General features: G+C 42.0%; 1 protein-coding gene across 1 annotated transcript in view; it reads right to left on the bottom strand.

The window, feature by feature from the left end:
• Positions 1-18,633, bottom strand: part of PARD6G (par-6 family cell polarity regulator gamma) — a 63,121-nt gene that overhangs the window by 34,076 nt on the left and 10,412 nt on the right. The window contains exon 2 of the mRNA XM_065667847.1: positions 16,333-16,555. Coding sequence (XP_065523919.1) covers positions 16,333-16,555 — 223 coding nt within the window. The remainder of the gene's footprint in view (positions 1-16,332; positions 16,556-18,633) is intronic.

Genomic DNA, 18,633 nt, shown 5'->3' on the forward strand with positions numbered 1-18,633 from the left:
GGTGTTTCACTTTAGGAGAGCACACTGAGAAGTCATTATTTTTCTTAAAAGCCATCTGCCTATAAAATGAAACTGTACACGCACATAAGACTTAACAAGCTGTAAACAAGCATCAATAGCAACACTCGTATTTCAGTGATAATAGCCAGCTTTGATCACATTTCCTTACACTACCCTCCCTTCCAAACCATTTTGAAGTCTCTCAGCTCCTGTCAAGCTCATCTCCCACATCTGCCCATTAAAGAAAGAAACAGAAATCGGAATTAATGGGGGTGCAGGGAGCAAGATAGTGCGCTTTGTTTCTGTGCCAGAAGCTTCACCAGGATGCAGAGGTCCCTAACAAACAGCGACACGTGCAAATGAAAAAAAGCCACAGTTATGTACGCGGAAAGGCATTCCTAAATTTTTCCAGAGAAATTCTGAATACTTTGTTTCCTGTGAGAAAATGAACATTTGACTACAGATCTCCTAATCAGGAAACAGACATGTCAGGTATTTCTAGAATGCTAATGAATGTACAGAACAGAGCTGGGATTATCTGCTGCCTGTCTCAGCTGACACCAGGGACTCTCAGCATCTGAACTCCCTCCTGCTTTTATTCAAGTCACAGTCTGGAGAAAGATCTATTGCCTGAAAACAAAACAATACACAAAGTCAGTTCCCAAATGGATACAGAGAACTAACTACATGTGGAGCTACAGGAAGACAGAGCTTAAAAGCCACTTGCATCAGGGATTGTTTTCTTCTTCTGGTTGGGGAAAAAAAGAGAAAACATATCCACGACAAGAATGTGCAATAAAATCAGACTAAGGAATGTTAGTCACTCCTGGCATACCCTCAAAACAGAAGTCAAAGACTTTCCACCATTCATTCACAAGACGTCTAAACAGTGAATTTTGCTGAAAGAAGTGTGGGGGGAGAGAGGGGCGGGGAAAAATAAAGAGAAAAGTGAAAGGAGACAAAGAAGGTTGCTCTTCCCAAGCTACTAGTAAGTTCCCAGAAGTACTTTTCCTTCATCCATGTGCTAAAATCCAAAGCAATCCCTGCAGCATCAGCAGGCACTGTGGTCAGGGCTGGGTCCCAGCCAGCCATGAGTGCAAATACAGTATTAAATGCATTCATACTTTCCCACTGAGACAAAGCCTGAAAAGCCTAACCACTGCTCCATCCTCTGTGCTGCCTCTTCCCTAAAATAAGCCTCCTGATACTGCTCCTAAATAAAAACGTCCCTGACTGCCTCCATCCATGTTTACACAAGGAAGATGCTGAGGGTCATGGGCTGGACGAGCTAAGAACATTGCTGCAAACGTGTCCACTCTTCTTCAGATTTGGCTTGGGTACTCAGTGGCTTTACCGTTGTGATTTGGCATTCATTTACACAAACACCAGTGCGGTTCTCAGAGAAAGGAGGATTGTAATTGAAACCACCAAAAATAACCATTGGCATACGACACTTGTTATTTAGCACAGACCCCCTTCAGCAGTTTTCATGGTCATGATTCAGCAGACACAGTGGCAACACTCCAAAGTAAGGTCTCTTTCTCCTTTTTGTGCAAAAGAACCATGAAACTCCACAAAGCACCCTAGGAGAGGACCTCATGCCCCAAGCTTAACTGATTTACCACCATGCTGCAATCCCAACCACAAGAGAAAATACAGATGAATGTAGCTGAAGGCAGAACTGTGTTAAGGCTTCACAAAGCCTCTCCCAGGGAGCCCTTTCCCCACAGGCAAAATGGACCTGGGCTGCTATTAGCAACAGCTGATGAGTCAAATACCTTGGTTATGAAATGCTTGATTAACTAGAGCTTTTATTTAAGGAGCCTCTCTCACCTGCCTCTAAAAGATAGTACAGGTACATGAGACAACACACCCAGAATGTAGCTCTGCTCTTTACTGACAGAAGTGATGTGCTCTGAAGCAGCTTTGCTTTGACTGTTTTAAATGTGTCATGCTATTGCAGGAGTTGTTTACCCAATTTCTGCTACGATAATAAAGCTGGACAGAGCTAGTGAATGTACAAAAAACCCTGTTGGTTTGTCTGACAATTTTTGGGGGCTTGTTTTTGTTTCAAATGAATGATGGTAATTTAAAATGAAAACTCTTCATCTCGAAGAAGGCTTGGCTGAAAAACTTACTGAATGGCTACAGAAGTCACATTTCTCTACAATTTTTGCACGCAGAGAGGAGCATGGAGTAACATATGCCCTAGACTGCTTGTGAATATATCTCAATAAAAAAAAAAATAGTTGCAAGCCACACTTTCAAAACAGCTGAAATAAAACTCCCTTTTTCTATATATGTGCTTAAACTTCAGCACGAGGTGCCATATTTAGCATTTCCAGAGGGATGCACACAGGTGACCATGAGGAAGAGAGCCGTGGTTGCAAACTTCCCTTTAAACACCTTCTTTTGCTTTGAAAAAACAGACAAGCACACTGTCTGGAGAGAAGCAGCTGTTTACCAGCTCCCAATTCACACATCCATTGCATAGGTGGGCTCCCACAGACATGAGGATTTTTGTCTTGCACTGGCCATTTCAGATCCTCTGGGCTGTCAGGCACAACTGCATTCATATACAAGGACTCAATCTTGTAAATGAACATGGAGTCTTTATAGGGTTTGAACTGAGACTGGCACCTCAGTTTTAAATTTCATCATTCTCCAAAGGTCCTGGGCTGCTGCCTATTCAGACCACTACTGGCCATTGCACCCTTGGGAAAGCTAGGAAACAGAGTACAAATAATAAGCAGCAGAGCATAGCAGATGTATCATGATCATGTATGGAGAGACAGACAGGCAACAAAGTATTTTAAGAAGTCAGTGGAACTGTGCATTTGACAGTTTGCTTTAATCAAAGTAAACCACTCTGAAGTGTATACATGTGTTCTGAGCAGATTACTCATCATAACTATTTTAAAACCATTAGCTGGCAACTGTTTCCCAGTTGATGTAGAGTTGATGTAGATTCCCAGCTGAAGGTGACTAGAAAACACACCCAAACTCTTGAGGGTTTTTTTCCTTCTCATTTTATCATTAGCAATAACTAAGTGGCATAAAGAAGTAACAATAACTGTCTTAAAAACACTTTGTGATTTATTTTTATCAAGAAAAGCTTATCAGGCCAATGCAAAGGCTGTTCATCCAGCTCACGGTGGGATGATAAAAGAGTTAAGCATGCAACTTGCCCATCACAAAAGGAAAATAATGAAAGCTTACCCACCTTCAGCTGTTGGGAAAGCAGAATTCTACAAGTTGCAAAAGCTCACACGCTTTATCATGGAAATGATTACATTATTCAGGTGTGGCTCGTGGCAGTGACTGTGCCACTACACTGGCAGACACCACCTGTGTGAACTCGTAGTTTGCTAATCATCAGCCTCCTGCCCCGCTTCTGAAAGAAACGCTCTTCTGAACAGTGAAAAGCTCCCCAGAGAAGCACTACAACACAGCAGATTCAGGGGCTGCATTTCAGTAGCTCTATTCTTCCGCACCTTACATCAGAACTAGTCTTATTTTGCTAACATCCAAGCTGCCAAGAACTGATGTTGATATTTCGATAAAACGTATGGAAAGATAAACAAATATTGCATGCAACCAACCACTCTGTTTCTTCAAAGTGCCAATATTCTCAGTGCCACTGACACCAATAAAAAACTTGAACCATATTCTGTAACTTACTACCCAAATTCAATATTCCGCCTTGGGATATCCTCCCTGGTAGGGTGTCTCCAAAAACCGTTCTAGCCAAATAGCAAGGTATCAGCTCCTCAGGCCTCTCAAAATGCCGTTCAAAACAGCTACTGTTCTTGCACTCACATTTTCCAGCCAGCTGGTTGCAAATGCTAAATGCTACAAAGAAACAGTTAAGCTGATTATTTGTTTTTAAATGATTCCTGGTTTAACTACAGGAAAAGTCTCAAGGCAAAAGATCTAGGAAGTGACATCTTACAGAGCATGTGAATCTGGAAGTCCACACTGGGTTCCTTTTTAAAACCAGTGAGATTTTGTCAGGGGTTTTTTCAGTTCTTTCCCCATCTTTCCCGTAGGTGTTTATAACTTCTTGTGCATTCTCCCTTTCTCTGCTTTTTGAACTGTAATAAAGCTTTTTGTTTGTGAGTAGACAGATTCTGGAAGGAACCTCAGTGATATGAAGACTGCAATCTCAGAACTGTTAGACCCCCTCCTGCAAGCTAACAAAGCAACCAAGCAGAGCTGCAAGTTATGTGCAACACGAGCCCAAAGGGACCCAGACTTCATCTGCATACGACAAGAATGCCATTCAGGCCCTTCTATCCTCAACTCTGCCCTAGGGCTCTTCACGGAAGCACACCACTTCTGGTATTCATGCACTGGATCAGTTCACAAAGCCCATCTGCGTGCACTGTAGCCAAGCACCACATTCAAGAGGACAGGGATTCATTCACTGCATTGAATAACAAGCATTCCCAGTTTATTTTAAGCTGCATGAAAGCTGGTAACATAAGCAAATCTTATGTTTTCCTTGAAACAGTACAAACAGAGTCAGGAACCATGTCTCAGCAAGACAGCAGGAACCAGATCTGAGTAACAGACCCCACAATTCCATGGCACAGAGTGTGAACGTGCTCTGCTCTGTAAGCCATGCCAGTCCACATGAGCTGACACAGCCCCATTATGCAGGAGGGATGCGAGGCCATGCCAGAGCCTTTGCGTACCTAACAGACACAGGACTGTAGCAAGCTGCTTCAGGCCTCAGCACTACCCAGAAATATCTCTAACAGCATCCGTCTCAGCAGGGATGCAACTACTCCTTGTTATTTCTGTGTGCAAGCAGCTATCCAGCAGCACATTGCCAACACATGCCTTACAGTGCCAGATCTTTAAGGCAGGGAGTCCTGGTTTGCTGGAATTGCTCACTCCACACCAAGAAAGCCACCTTGGAAGAGTACTGTTCAGCAAGTGCTGGCAAGCAACCTTGCTAACTGGGCTTACACTATCAGGGAAACAATTTCCCCTCAAGACTGTTTCTGCTGCACATAGAGAAGCATCTTCTTCACATCACTCTCTTTCAGCTGTCCTGGGACATCCACACAGAATTGGTCTGAGACAGAAGCATAATATTACTGGAGGCAGATTGAGCTAGCGACTGATTTTCCCTGATAAGCACAACACACCCATAAACCAGACTAACAAGACTCAAGAGCATGCTACCCACACACTGTATGACACCCATGAGGGTAGAAAGACACCTGCACTACACTCTGCAGTTCCAGTACTTCCTCATGATGCAATACGGCTCTGCAAACTTGGGATGCAGCTGCTGGAAGGGTCTGGAATGTAGCTACCACTTACCAGCTGAACTTGGACCAACTGAGCTACAGCGCTGAAAACAACACTCAGGGTAATACTGCTATCTGACTTTACTTCAGGCATTCAGAGGTAAGACAAGCGCAGGGATGCTTTCCACATGGTCTGGGGCTCAACACTGGTGAAGCCAACCATTAGACAGGGCCTTGTGCACACACACACCTCCAACACCCTTCCTCTTGCTCACCATCACTATGCACTGCCCTGAGCCAAGGCAGATGACACGTACCCTTCTGAGGGTCATCTGAGCAGAGGAAGCCAAGTTTGTTGCGGCAAGCTGTTTCCTGTGATCTACAACCCATGAGCTGGCTCATGTGGCCAGCTGCTTCTGGGAATGTTTCAGAGAGGGGAGGTGGATTTCTGAGGTACTGTCAAACCACTCTGCCCGCAGCAGCACATGTTAAATCACAACACATACCCAGTCTGCAGCTTCTCCCAGTGCTCCCCCTGTCCTCTCTATCCCCTCTGGATGACACGGCAGCCCAAGGTGAATTTAAATACCTCCCCCTACCTGACTGCCCTGCAGTGCTTGTACAGCAGAGAACAGCATACAGTAATAAGCAACCTCTAACATAGAGCCTGTATTACAACCCACCAGGTACTTCTTTATTACACCATATGTCCCTTGTAAATTGACTGGGAAACTGTATATGGCAGAGGAAAGTGTGCTATGGTATGGTAACCAAATAGATCAAGGAAAAAGAAATTAAATCCTGCTTAAAGTGAAATACAGCATAGGCCAGTACTCTTCTATGGGGCAGGCTGGGGCACTCAGGGCAGCCTGCAGACAGCTGTTAAATTCCTCTTTCAGTGCAAGTGATGTAAATGCATCAGACTCTACACTGTGACAAGAGCCGCCGAGGCACTGCTGTCACAGGGCCTTTGAAATCAGCCAAAAGAACAAGGATGGGGAAATTCAGCAATACTCTCACCTCTGCATCCAGACACAAAAAGCAAGAGACCTGAACAGTGAACATAAGACTAAAGTTAAATAAAAAGTTTCCTGTTTTTCTTAGTCATGGCCCAGTGCAAGCACAGATACCTTGAAAAGGTCAGAAAGGCACCAGTCACACAATTGCTGAAATCAGCTAACACAAAGAAGAACCTGATGTGCCTCTGTGCTTGGTCTATTTACACAAGAAGAGGTGAGAGCCAGATCGAGTGAAAATCATGACTAGAATTAGCATTTTTCAGTCACCCTTACAAATGTTAAGCTTACTAGCAAGTCCTCAGCAGCACCATTTGGTTTCAATTACTGTCTGTCAAGGGGAACACCTTGGGATACAACCTTCCAGGTACAGCAAGATGACAAATATGGCTACAACACATAAAAGTAACTGCCTCATGAAGGAACCTAAAGGAGAAGCAAATTTTCAGCCATAGTACCCAGGCTTCAACCATAGACCCAGGTTCAGTTTAACACTGGAAACAAGGATCTCACATTTTGTGAGAGGCAGCGGTAAAACCCATCATGAAGGGGGCATCTGTAGCTTTAAAGACCATACAGGCTTGTGAAGTGATCCTGTACAAGGGCTTGACACAAAAACATTAAGTTACGTTTAGTCCGTAGGCTACCTTCCCCTCTCTCTACAACTCAGGTATAAGTTTTAAAAGCAACAAGTACATTGCACAAGTGTTCAGTACACTTTTAATGGATAGAGGAGTAATGCAGGCATAGCAGACATTGTCACTCCTCCTGCTGTTGATACTCTTTGTCTCAGCTAAGAACTGCTCTGAAACCAGGAGTTTTAAAACATCTCACTGCACACTGTTCTTCAAATGTACTACACTTTCCCCTTACAAATGATAAGGCAACAACAGAACTATGCAGCTCCAAGGAATGCAAGCTCAGGGAACTCCGTTTTTTTTTCTTGTTGCTAGTCACAAAGACATTACCCCTGGACTTATTTATGGGCTCTATTATAAAGCACCCATTTGTTCACTCATTCATTCACTCACATTCTTGCAGTTTGGGGGGAATTATTTCTGAAACTTTATGGTTTTCTGGTTAACACAGTGTGTTTTTTCCTCCTTACTCATGCCAGCTGCCTCTAAAACTAGACCTTAGTAAGTACTTAAAAGCAAAAATGTAAAAATTGCATTATTTTGTAAACAAAATCACTGCATCTACCAAATTGCTTGGCAGAATAAAAATGAAGTGGCAATAAAGCAGGCTAACAAAGTGAACCAACCAGCTGCCGTAAGTGTCCAACCCGAGGTCATAACTGACAGACTTATCGCATCTCAGCTGCATGCAGGGATGAGGAAAATGGCTTTAGGCCTTTTCAAATCCTCAGGTGGTACCTCAGCTTTAAAGGAAACAGTCACTTTTACCTACAGCAGCTGAAAAGGCAGAAATACCATCACCAAGATCACTGCGGCCAGTGCCCTTGCTGTGCGAAGATGGTGCCTTCAACCAACTTTGCTGGACTCCAGCTTTCCAGCTTCCACAGGCAGTACATAATTTCTTATTCATACCAAAATTCAAATTAGACAAACGTTCTCATTCCAAATTTCACAACGCTTATTTTTTTAAATCCTCAACTCCTCTATTATTTATAATGTGAAGGGATAATCAGAGAAGAAAACTAATTGGTGTAAGACCCACAGTAACAGACAGTTTTTCCTCACTAATTGCTCTTTTCATATCTGCTCTGTCACTGCTGTTCCACCCCACTGATGCCAATGTTCTCTAAGCATTCTTCAATCACTTAAAACAGGCACTGGCACCTGTGTGCTCCTACTCAACGTGCACTCTCCTGCCCAGCAAGTGATAGTCTTGCAGAGCAATTAAAAAGCTAAGGCAAGGAGTAGAAAGCAGAGAACTGAAAGGAAGAAAAAGCAATAAACAGGAGAAAGAAGAAGAATAGAAAAAAAAATACAAGAAAATGGTGGTGGTGGGGGGAGGCAAGAGGGAAAGAGATAAGTTGTGTAGTTTTTTTAGAGGTTATTTAATGTCAGCATATGGCAGGGGACTGAAGAGCAAGAACAGTGAAGTTTTCTAGGTTAATAGTTTCCTTAATATTCCCACAGGATTCTTTGCTACTCTAAACATAGCACAAAGGAAAAAATAAGATGTGAGTAGATCATCATCAGGGGCAGGTCAAAGAAGAGTTCTTTCAACCTCCCCCAGGCTGCCTTCTCTCTTGGAGCTGAAAAATATCCAGAGTTCTTATGCAGTATTAAAGCCGACACATTTGAATTCGGAAGGCGCAGTCCCAACACGATAAGCACTCTGAAGACAAAAGAGGAGCTTTCAGCCACTTAAAATCGTTTTAGAGTTAGAGAGAGTTATATTTTGAGTTAATTTTCCAATGCCTACTCCAAACACCTAGCAAAACCATCTTTCACTGCATGCTTGCTTTCAGTGCAAGAGTCTACCAATCAGGTTGGTTTAAGCCCTTCAGTATTCTTAACTAGTTTAGAGTACTTCTGGAATAGGCTTTCTGCTAAATTTCTGAAGGCCTGAATGTTGAGTTAATGTTCATACTTGCATTGCACCATCTACCCTCCACCCATTACATGAAAGCTGCTTCGAGCTTCTGAGGTCACTTTAGGTAAAATCCAGTGTCAAAGAAGAGACTATCAAGTGCATTTCATTATTATCTGCTCATTGTACTTGTTTCCATCACTTACAGAAGGGAAATGACAAGTAGGCACAACAGGAAAAAACCTGAGCCATGAGCAGGAAACAGAATCTCTTGTTTTGACTACTAAGGTAAGGAAAGATAAATAGTGGAAAATTCCCCTCACATGGACCTTAACAGGGGTGGATCATTTGACAAGTGCTCACCACTGTTTTTATACAGCCAACCCACCTGTTAGAGCAGCTTCATTATCTTATATAAAAAAGGTCAGACCAAGGAAGGAAACAAGTAGTTTTACTTGAGACTATCCTTAAGTAGACATAGTTGGGGGACTTCTTCTATTTTGCTTTTTAAAGTAGTGTCAGAGCAGCAACCTGCAACTGTAAGACAACAAACAGGAGTTTGAAGGGAGTGTTTACTGTTCTTACAGTGTTTATTGTTCTTATGTGGCTTACCAACTAAAGCTAAGCATGGAGTTGAGTACAGGCTCCTATTAAAGGCTGCACAAGTTCCCACTGTAAACAAGTTTCTTTAGTCGAAATTCAGCAAAACTGTGTGGTGCTGGTACCAGCTTGATGCTATCTTTAAGAAGCATCAACTGTTGAAGTTTATTTTTTGCTATTAATATATTTGGTTATATGTATTTATTATTAAGTTATTAAACTTCGAAACTGAAACCAAATCCCATGTAGATCAAACACAGAAGTGCAATATATGTTTGCTGTCAGTGACAGAGCAGCAGCAGCCACGAATCTTTGCCAGGCTTCTGTTCCACGCTTACTAAACACTACAACTACTAATATTTATGCAGCGCATATTTCTGCTACAGTTCCCACTATCAGTTATTGACTGATTCTACAAAGCCTATCTTAAGCTATGCTGTTTCCACACACTTTCCCCTCCTTTCACTGAAAATTCTTGCTTAATTGCAACCAGAACAACTGGTAAAGTAACCAATGATGAATCAAGTATCCTCATACTCTAAAAAGGGAGTTTTCAAGGAGAGAAGAAGCCTTGTGCTGGCCTGCTCAGCCACCAGGTATCACTAACCACACCAGCAAAAAAATCCAAGGCTGTTTGTGTTTATGTCTGACAAGCCAGATAAAATATAATGTTTTTAAAGTTGCTTAATAAAGTAGTTGAAAGATAATGATTAACCAGTCTCATCATTCGCACATGAAAGGTAGAGCACAGAAGTTACAGTAATTTGTTGCCAGACTTCACTGGAACAAACAGCTGCATTTTACTTATCTTTAGATATCAAAGGACTTGAATGGGACAAAGATTACTTGGCTTGACAAGCATTCAAAGACCCCTCCAGCTCAAAACCAGAGATGTTTCTGAGGAAAATCGTGACAGGATTTAATTTAAGCCTAGCAGCAATTCTTATTATACTAGCATGAAATCTACCACCATCCTCTAATCTTGTCAAAACTAAGACACAATGCTTTGCTTCCTTTCCAAATACAGTGGCATCACACATTTCCAAAGGCTACAAGCAGCCAAGTTCTTCCTCCCAGGAAGCAGAAGCTTCACGGCAGTGTTTAGTCACTTTAAATCTGCTGTGTTCCTGCCCATCCCATGCTAGCTCCTCACTCAAACACGAAGTTTACTGTCAAAGAGCTGGCACAGAGAGCTCAGCCACCTGGTAACACCAGCGCCAGGGCAGAAGAAATAGCACAGCAGCCCTGGGTCAGCCTGCCCAACAGCAGAGCCACATCCTCCAGTACCCCAGAGAGCTACACTGAGTGCCAGAAGAGTTTCTTCTCCCTGCCTCCTCCCCACCCCTCTCTTGTACAGGATCAGATAAAGTGAAGACCTCAAAAGTCACCTTCTCTGTACCCTTAATTCGATCTTATTCCCTTAGACTCATAGAAGGCTATTGTGAAAATATGCCCAGCTCCATCAAGAACAGTTCAGTATTTTCCCTCAACATGTGCAACCTGCTTTATTATTTAATGTATGAGAAGCCTTTAACAAGAGCAGTAAAATCATATTGTTCTTGCTTGGAAATACATCTTGAGAAAGCAAAGGCAATGACTGTGCTGTAAAATAAACAGGAAAGTTACTAAAGAACCAAAAGATGCGAAAAGTTTCAAACTTTTCCGACTGTACCCACTCTAGAAGGCAGAGCAGAGAGTTAAAGGTAGCTGGAAATAGGTTTCATTTTAGTTGCTGCCTCAAAGCCAGTTTTTGTGTTTAACAAGTTGGTTAGACGACCAACCACCATTCTTGGAGATTATCTGCTTAGAGTATGAAAGACAATAAAACAACCCACTGTTCCGTTTTCAGCCAAACCTGGGCATGATTCCCATTAGCACATTTTTATTTTAAAACTGAGTGTGATTGCTCTGATTTTGTAATACAAGAAAGCTAAGCACAGATGTTGGTACTTAGAGCAGAACAGAACCTTGCCAGGTAAATAGCAAATTGAGGAGTTATGAACTGCTTCCGAACGTACAGAAATATGCTGCATGGCACAGCAGTTCAAATACATTAGTCACTGCATGCAGTTGAGGAAAAACAGCATCTTCCAATCTGTAATTTAATGTAAATTAAACTAAGCCAAATCCAAAGCCCAACCAGGTGAATGCATATTTTTCCCTATTGATTTTGGATCAGGCTTTAAGTGAGAACTGATGGTAGACTGCAGCTCTAACCACTCAAGGAGAAAAGCAGCGACTGGTGTTCAGCACTGGTTTACTGTTACAGTAATGGACTATAAAAATAAAACTACAAAAGAAGGGTTTTTTTTTTCTGAAAAGTTTCTGAAGATAGTACTTTATGGCTTTTTATGCACCGCTAGTCTTCCAGACCAGAAAATGCGAAATACAGGTATCAGAAGACTTCAGCCTTCTCCAGCATCAGGCCTCCTCAATTAACAGCTGCAGTTCATTTGTGGCATTTACTAAATTATGTAGTAAGGCCCTGCTCCAGTTAGCTGTAGAAAGGGGTTTAAGGTTATTTGCTGTTAGAATGCTCTTTTGCTTCTTCAGACTTTTGCCTTTTATATTCCTGCAAGATGTGCGATATCTGACAAAGATATCTTTCTGTATATACAGAAATACAGACCCAGCATCTGACACTCCAGCACTTCACCTATACTCCTACTAGTAGGACACTCACCATGAAACCATTTAAACCTTTAATTTTATGGGTGAAAAGATAATGAATTTGATCTAGAACCTGCCTTAGGATTCACTAAGTACTCCTGTATTCATTAATTTATTGTATTATTATGAAAATTCCTCAAAAGCAATCACAATATAACTGCTGTTTCACAGGGAACAGCAGCTGTGCTCACCCAACAGCCACATTCACAATCACAGTCCCTACTGGCACGTCTTGTCAAGACTGCCCGAGTATTTATGTAAGTTTGTTATTTCTCCAAACCCCAACTTCTTTAAGTTTCCTTGAGAACTAGTTTCCTGAGGGATATGTTTTCATCAATATATATATACGGGTTTATAGGAACAAGGCCACTTGCTGAAACTCAAGCAAAGCAAGCAGAGCTCCAAAGCCTCAAACCACCATCAGGACACACTGCCAGCTGTGAGTGGGACAAAAGAAAAGAGCTTCCCAGAAGAAGAGATCATTTGACCTCAGCCTGGGAACCAGATGTGGTAAGCAGCTTCTTAGGCCTCCTCTGATACTCTAGCTACAGCAGATCTTCTCTTAATGACCATGCAAAATCTACAGACCCTGAAGAGTGGTAGGATGTGAAGGTCTGGTCGCCAGCAGCCTCCATCACTTCTCTCAGAATGATTAGTCTGTATTTATAGTGGTGTGCTCAGTTAGAATTAGAGCCACAACCTATGCTTGCTGTACTTCAGCATCTTGGTCCTGGATCTGCCTTTGCCCCAAGAGGTATTAAAGCAAGATTTGATAATAATATTGTTCCATTTAATCGTATAAGAAAAAATGCAATTGGTTGACAGTATGTAATACTAACTCCTTTCAGTTTTTCTGTTCTTTGTTTCTGGTTGAATTCAGAGCTTACACTTAAATATTTTTGCAGTATTCAGAGATTGTCTCTAATGCTGTAGCTTCAGCCAGAACAAACAGAACCTTGAAAAAATGAGGAAGCTCTTCCTTCATGCAAGTCTTGGTTATAGGACAAGAGTTCAGTTATTACGGAGCAAGTAAAACACATCCATAATTCCTTGTATTGTTTTAAGATCTTTGGGACATCCATCCCTTCCCCAGCAGCAGGTACCTTACAGAGAGAGCTCTAGATGTCTAATATTAGTTAGAGCCAAGTGAATAAATTCTTGGGCTCAAAGCATCAGCTGATACAAATCACCACTGTGCTAATGAAGTCAAAAGAGCCACATTGCTTTACAACTCAGAACACAACCCATACTTGCAGCCTGGGAAAACAAGTCAAAGGAAAACTGCCTTTTCCTTTTATAGCCTGGCTCTCTAATTAGAATTTCTGTCTGCATTGTAATTTGGTACTGGAGGAAAAAAAAAAGCATCACGTACTTTCAGCAGATGGATCACTATGAGCTATAAAAATTTGTTATAGCTGAGTTTACTCAAACGTAACCTGCAAACATCCCAGAGCCTTCAAGACCTCCAAAGCTATGAACAGTAATTGTTGCAAGAGCACTGCATATGACAATCCAGATCCTAAGCAAAAAGGCTGGCTAATAAGCACTGGCATTTCCTGCCTGGGGAGGCAACAGCTACTGTGATCCTGAAAAATCTGATGCTCAGAATACTTGAACAAAAATAAGGAAGAGGAATAGAACAGCCATCCCATACCTACAAATGAACCTGGAGTGCAAGAGCCCAAGCAGTGTGCATGTGGCTTGCCTCTGGGTAAAAGTGAGGGCAGCACTTTTGATCTAAAAAGTGCAAGACTAAGCTCAGATGAAAAACAACTAGGCAAACAAACCAGCAAATTGTTGTTTGACTGTTGTGCAAAAAGTTACCTATTTTGCCACTCTGGGAGCATACAGATAAGCCATTTTAACATGATTGTATAATTTACTTGACAAGAGAAGGGATAACCCAGCTGCAAACCAGGAAAACAAATGACTAATCATGCAGCTGATAAGCAGTTCCCTCTGCTAGAAAGAGACCTGAACTTCAACTATTCAGTCTTTCCATGCTTGCACACTTTTGCCAGTTCTCTCAAATCATCCCAGCTATACACTACAAGAACTTTGGGCACCCACCTCCCAGGAAGTCTCCCACTGAAAGGCAATGATCCCTAATCCAACAGCCTAGAGAGCCCATGCTCTCAATCTTCAAAGTCGCAGAAGAAGACTGTCCTCATACTTTACTAGCACCCCTGTCAGCTTAATTTCCTGCCTCTGAAGTCAGATTTTAGAGTGTGAGCTGAAGCACTGCAGGCACACCACATTTCCCTGGATGGCACAATGATTTCATGATGCTAGTTGCCTTGTTCTCTAAGTGCAGGTCTCCAACAGAAGGGCCAGTATTGCTCCATCACCCCAGTCTGAAGAAAGGGAAAACAGCAGGGAGCAAAGGAAGAGGAGACAAATAAGATTTCAGTAACTCCTGTTACTGTTTAAGGGAACAATTTCTAAAGGCTTCTTCTCAGAAAAGAAAATGGACATGATTGTTTGGGAGCACCCACAAATATAATCTCCAATTTTTAACCTCAGGAGTCCCTTATTAAAAGTGCCATTAATCAAAGGGAAAGCCCAGAATTCACTGTTCCATTCAGCTTTATAGGAGCACAGGAAAATGTGTGTTGTGAAAACTTTCAGGCTTTGCCACACAAGAGGAGGCGTGGGCCTATCTTCCATCTTGTATGGGCTTCCTTACTTGTCAGCATAATTCTTTCCACTGAGCATTTTAGAACGCACTTGTCCATTAAGATTACAAGTTCTAAACTGCCACAACTAGCATACTTCTGCTGAAAAAGAGGAGGGAGGATTTTTTTACCCACATGTAGTCAAGAGTTTTCTCTCATTTGCTTACTTCTGTGATCAGCATTTTGGTGGCAATCCCCTTCATCAGTTTGCCCAAGCAGAGAAAGGCACATTTTGAAAAGGACTGATCCGGAGACATGAATTAACTCTAACCGATGCAAGCATGACAAAGTCATGCAAGCGATTTCTCATGACCTGACCCACCATGAACATTTACAAGCCCTAACAGGCATTACAGGAAGCAGATTTAACAGGACTTGTCATCTACCTTTGCATTTTCTGCACAAAGGGAGAGCTAGCAACCCAAGTCCTTTCCCACAGACATTTCCGCTCATCTGATGGACACAAACAAAACAAACTGCTCTAGATCCTCTTCTCTAGTGCCTCCTTGAGCACTTATTCCCATCTAAAGGAAGGTGGCACACAACATGCTTGAATGGGCAGGGCCACACAGCCCTGGATGTATCTGACGACACTGAATCTAACCACGCACTATACCAGCCCATACCAATGCACAGCCTGGAGCCTCCTGCTAAATCCTTATCAGTAAACACCCACACAGAAGGAAATTCAGGCCAAAAGAGCTACATGACTGCTCAAAGCCTCAGATCATCTCGTTTCTGACTCTGCTACGAGATTTTAATTCCAAGAGCCCTGTGCTATAAATCACTACATGACTGAAAAAACATGGAGGTAGCGTTAACATAGTATTAGGTTCCCATGGGATTTAAGGAGCACTCTGGGGAAGACACCTTGTTATAAAAAACAGTCCCCATCTGAAGCAACTGTCAAACACAGTCTTTAAGGAGAAGGTTTCAGATATCCGGCAAGGCTTGACAAGAACAACACACAAACACTTAAACCTGATGTCATCTTGACATTTAGGCAATTCTGCTCAAGGTTTGCTTGATGATTCAAAATGGGAAGATTCAACACTCCTCAGTACGGACAGAGAGGAGAATCATCATTTGTCTGTCTACCATGTCAACAGTCAAACAAGATCTCATTTGTGACAGATTTGCAGTCTCTCTTTTCCTTTAATAACCATGCATCTGTGTCCATTCACACACTATACAGGCATGAATCATTTGGGTATGACACTGACTATCATGATGGGTAGGTAAGATTTCTACATGTAAAGTACTAGGATTCCCTTCTCCTCCTCAGTTTGCTCTAACAAGCGGAGTTGGCATGCTAATGTAATGACACAGTATCAGCAGCACAAGTTACACTCCCCTTGGAAGAGGAGCTCATGGTGGTTTTCAACATGTTATCCTTCAAACACCTAACAGGCAGCAATGCAGTTCCTCTACCTGCCCTGAAGTCATGCCATCCCTGCAAATGGTAATGAAGTGCATGATAAAGAGTCCTGAGGAGCGGGAGGGCTCCTAGGTCCCTCTTATATCATCTCAGCCTTTAAATGGGGGGCACAAATCCAATCTTCACCTTCCCTCAGAACACTGAGGCACTGAAATGAAACTGCATCTTACCTTGCCTTTGTATAAAAACCCTGAGCAGCGGATGAGCACTTGAAACAGCTTTGAAGAAGTTGTCATCATTATTAATGGGGAGAAGATCTCCATGGACATCAGCATATCCAATCATCACCTCCAGGTTGGCTATATGATGAATGTGAAGAATTAGCTTGTAGAAGTCTTCAAACTTTCCCGGCTTGTAGCGATCCAGGGAGAACCTTCTGAACTCTGCCCCAAACTGCAAGAGAAAACAAACAGAACATCTACTGTCAAATGTCACCACAAACTCTCTAGCTTGGCATTTGAACATGGTCGGCATCACCTCTCTCTTTCTATGATGAATATCATCACATATTGGTGCTTTCAAATCTGAGGACCCAAAAGGCCATCTGTAGAACATAACCAAGACACCACCCTGCTTGACAATAGATCTGGTGTCACCCTAAAAGTGTATTTTTTAAATATTAAGGTTTTAATAAATCCTCTAGAGGATAATTGCATTTGTAGGATCTAACTTCAGAGCTCCATCACTCATTATCACCTTGGGCATCCACAGAACCATTCTTCTCCAAAGCAGTAGCATTCACTCTACCACTTTCAAAAGAAGCTACTCAGCTATTCAAGCAACCTTATAAAAATTCTTCACACGTTTCTCATCAATACTACTGGGATCCCAACCACAAGACCTTTAAAGAAGTGTGGTATGTGAGCGCACAGCTTGTTATTAGGAAATACACTCACTCTACACGCCCCCTGAATTTCCTGGTAATCCATACAGGAGGAGGAAAGCTCTTATTCCAAGTTAGTTTTCATGAGTTTAGTTTTTCTGTCATTCCACTGGTTTTTATTTTTTAAGCTTTACAGACCGCTGAGTGGCTGTTAAAACCATAAAAAAAAATGTAAAAAATAGATTAAAAAGAATTAAAAAATTAAAAAGAGGGTTCGATTTGGCACAACTGAAAGTGTTAAAAATCCATTAAGTTGTTTTAAGCAAATCAGAAAGTGACTGAGAAAAATATTCCAATGGACCTTCTTTCTGACACTGCAAGCCAAACAAGGTATTAAGAAGGGGGGGGGGGGGGGGGGGGGGGCGGGCCATGGAACAGATTCTCTATTTGGGCAAATGAAGACAGTGAAAACAGGCATCTAGTTAAAGTAAGGAGCTTAAATCATTTTTCTGCTAGATTTAACTTCATAACTCAAGTTGTATAGTACTGGTAAACTACTGTTCATCAACTGAACTTCCCCAACCATGCTAACTTATTCCTGAAGACAAGGAATCACATACACAAATCCAAGGACAAGGAAGGCTGTGACCATCATCTCATGAAGTTTTCATTTGCAAAGACAGTCAACACCAGGGCAAGAAACCAAAGACAAAAAAATAACAAGCAGACAAAGGATTACAAAAAAAAAAAAAAAGAATTTTCTGAACTTTCTGTAGATAAATTATTTCTCAAAATGGAGAATGACTTGCTTAGAGGTGCTCAGATTTTAAACCAGCTATACATGCAAGCCACTCTTTTGCTAAGACCAATAAAAGTATGAATCATCACCATAATAATCTTCAAGGAAAGAAAAAAAGCCCAACAACCAAAAAACATCAAATCAACCCTACAGGCTTTGGGTGCAAGCATGTTCTCAAATTACTTCCGCAGTTATGAAAATCCCGCTCTTCAGCATCAAAGCCTAGTTATGATCATCTGAAAGCTTGTTTAGTCAAATTATGCTGCTTGTTTGTAATATTAACTGCTAGTTCCAGTTTGGATTTCAATTCAGAATGCCCATCCAAATACACAAAAGCCGAACAAACCACAGCTGGTTCCAATGGAGGAGAAACAGTCCTCTTTTGTCCTCCACCCCTGCTCCTCTCCAGAAAAATCCAAGATGCAACTAACTTCTGTTGACACATTTTAAACCCCAAAAAAGCTTAAGTCTTTTTATTTAAAAGGTATTTTACAGTTTTCTTTTTGCTCAATTCAAATAAGAAGCAACCATCTTCAAGAGTCAAGTTTAACATCTTTACAGTAAACTAAAGGCGCAGGAACAAGATCTTCGTAGGCTTTGTTTAGAGTTGCTCCGCACACCTGAACAGGAATAAAGGATTCCTTTAGCCAAAACCACACCAGCAGGACATTCAGATGCCAATCTCAGTAACCACTTGTTTACTGGACAGCCTACTTGTTTAAGACCACTGGCATGCACGGTACTTGCAAGGAAGAAGATGCTGTGCGGTCTCATCCCAGCCAGGGCAACACCCATCCCTTCCTACACACCCACCCTGCATGGTCTGCTAGGAAGCACATCAGTCCTGCT

The sequence above is a fragment of the Lathamus discolor genome, chromosome 2 (genome assembly GCF_037157495.1).
Source record: "Lathamus discolor isolate bLatDis1 chromosome 2, bLatDis1.hap1, whole genome shotgun sequence".
NCBI classification, from domain to species: Eukaryota; Metazoa; Chordata; class Aves; order Psittaciformes; family Psittacidae; genus Lathamus; species Lathamus discolor.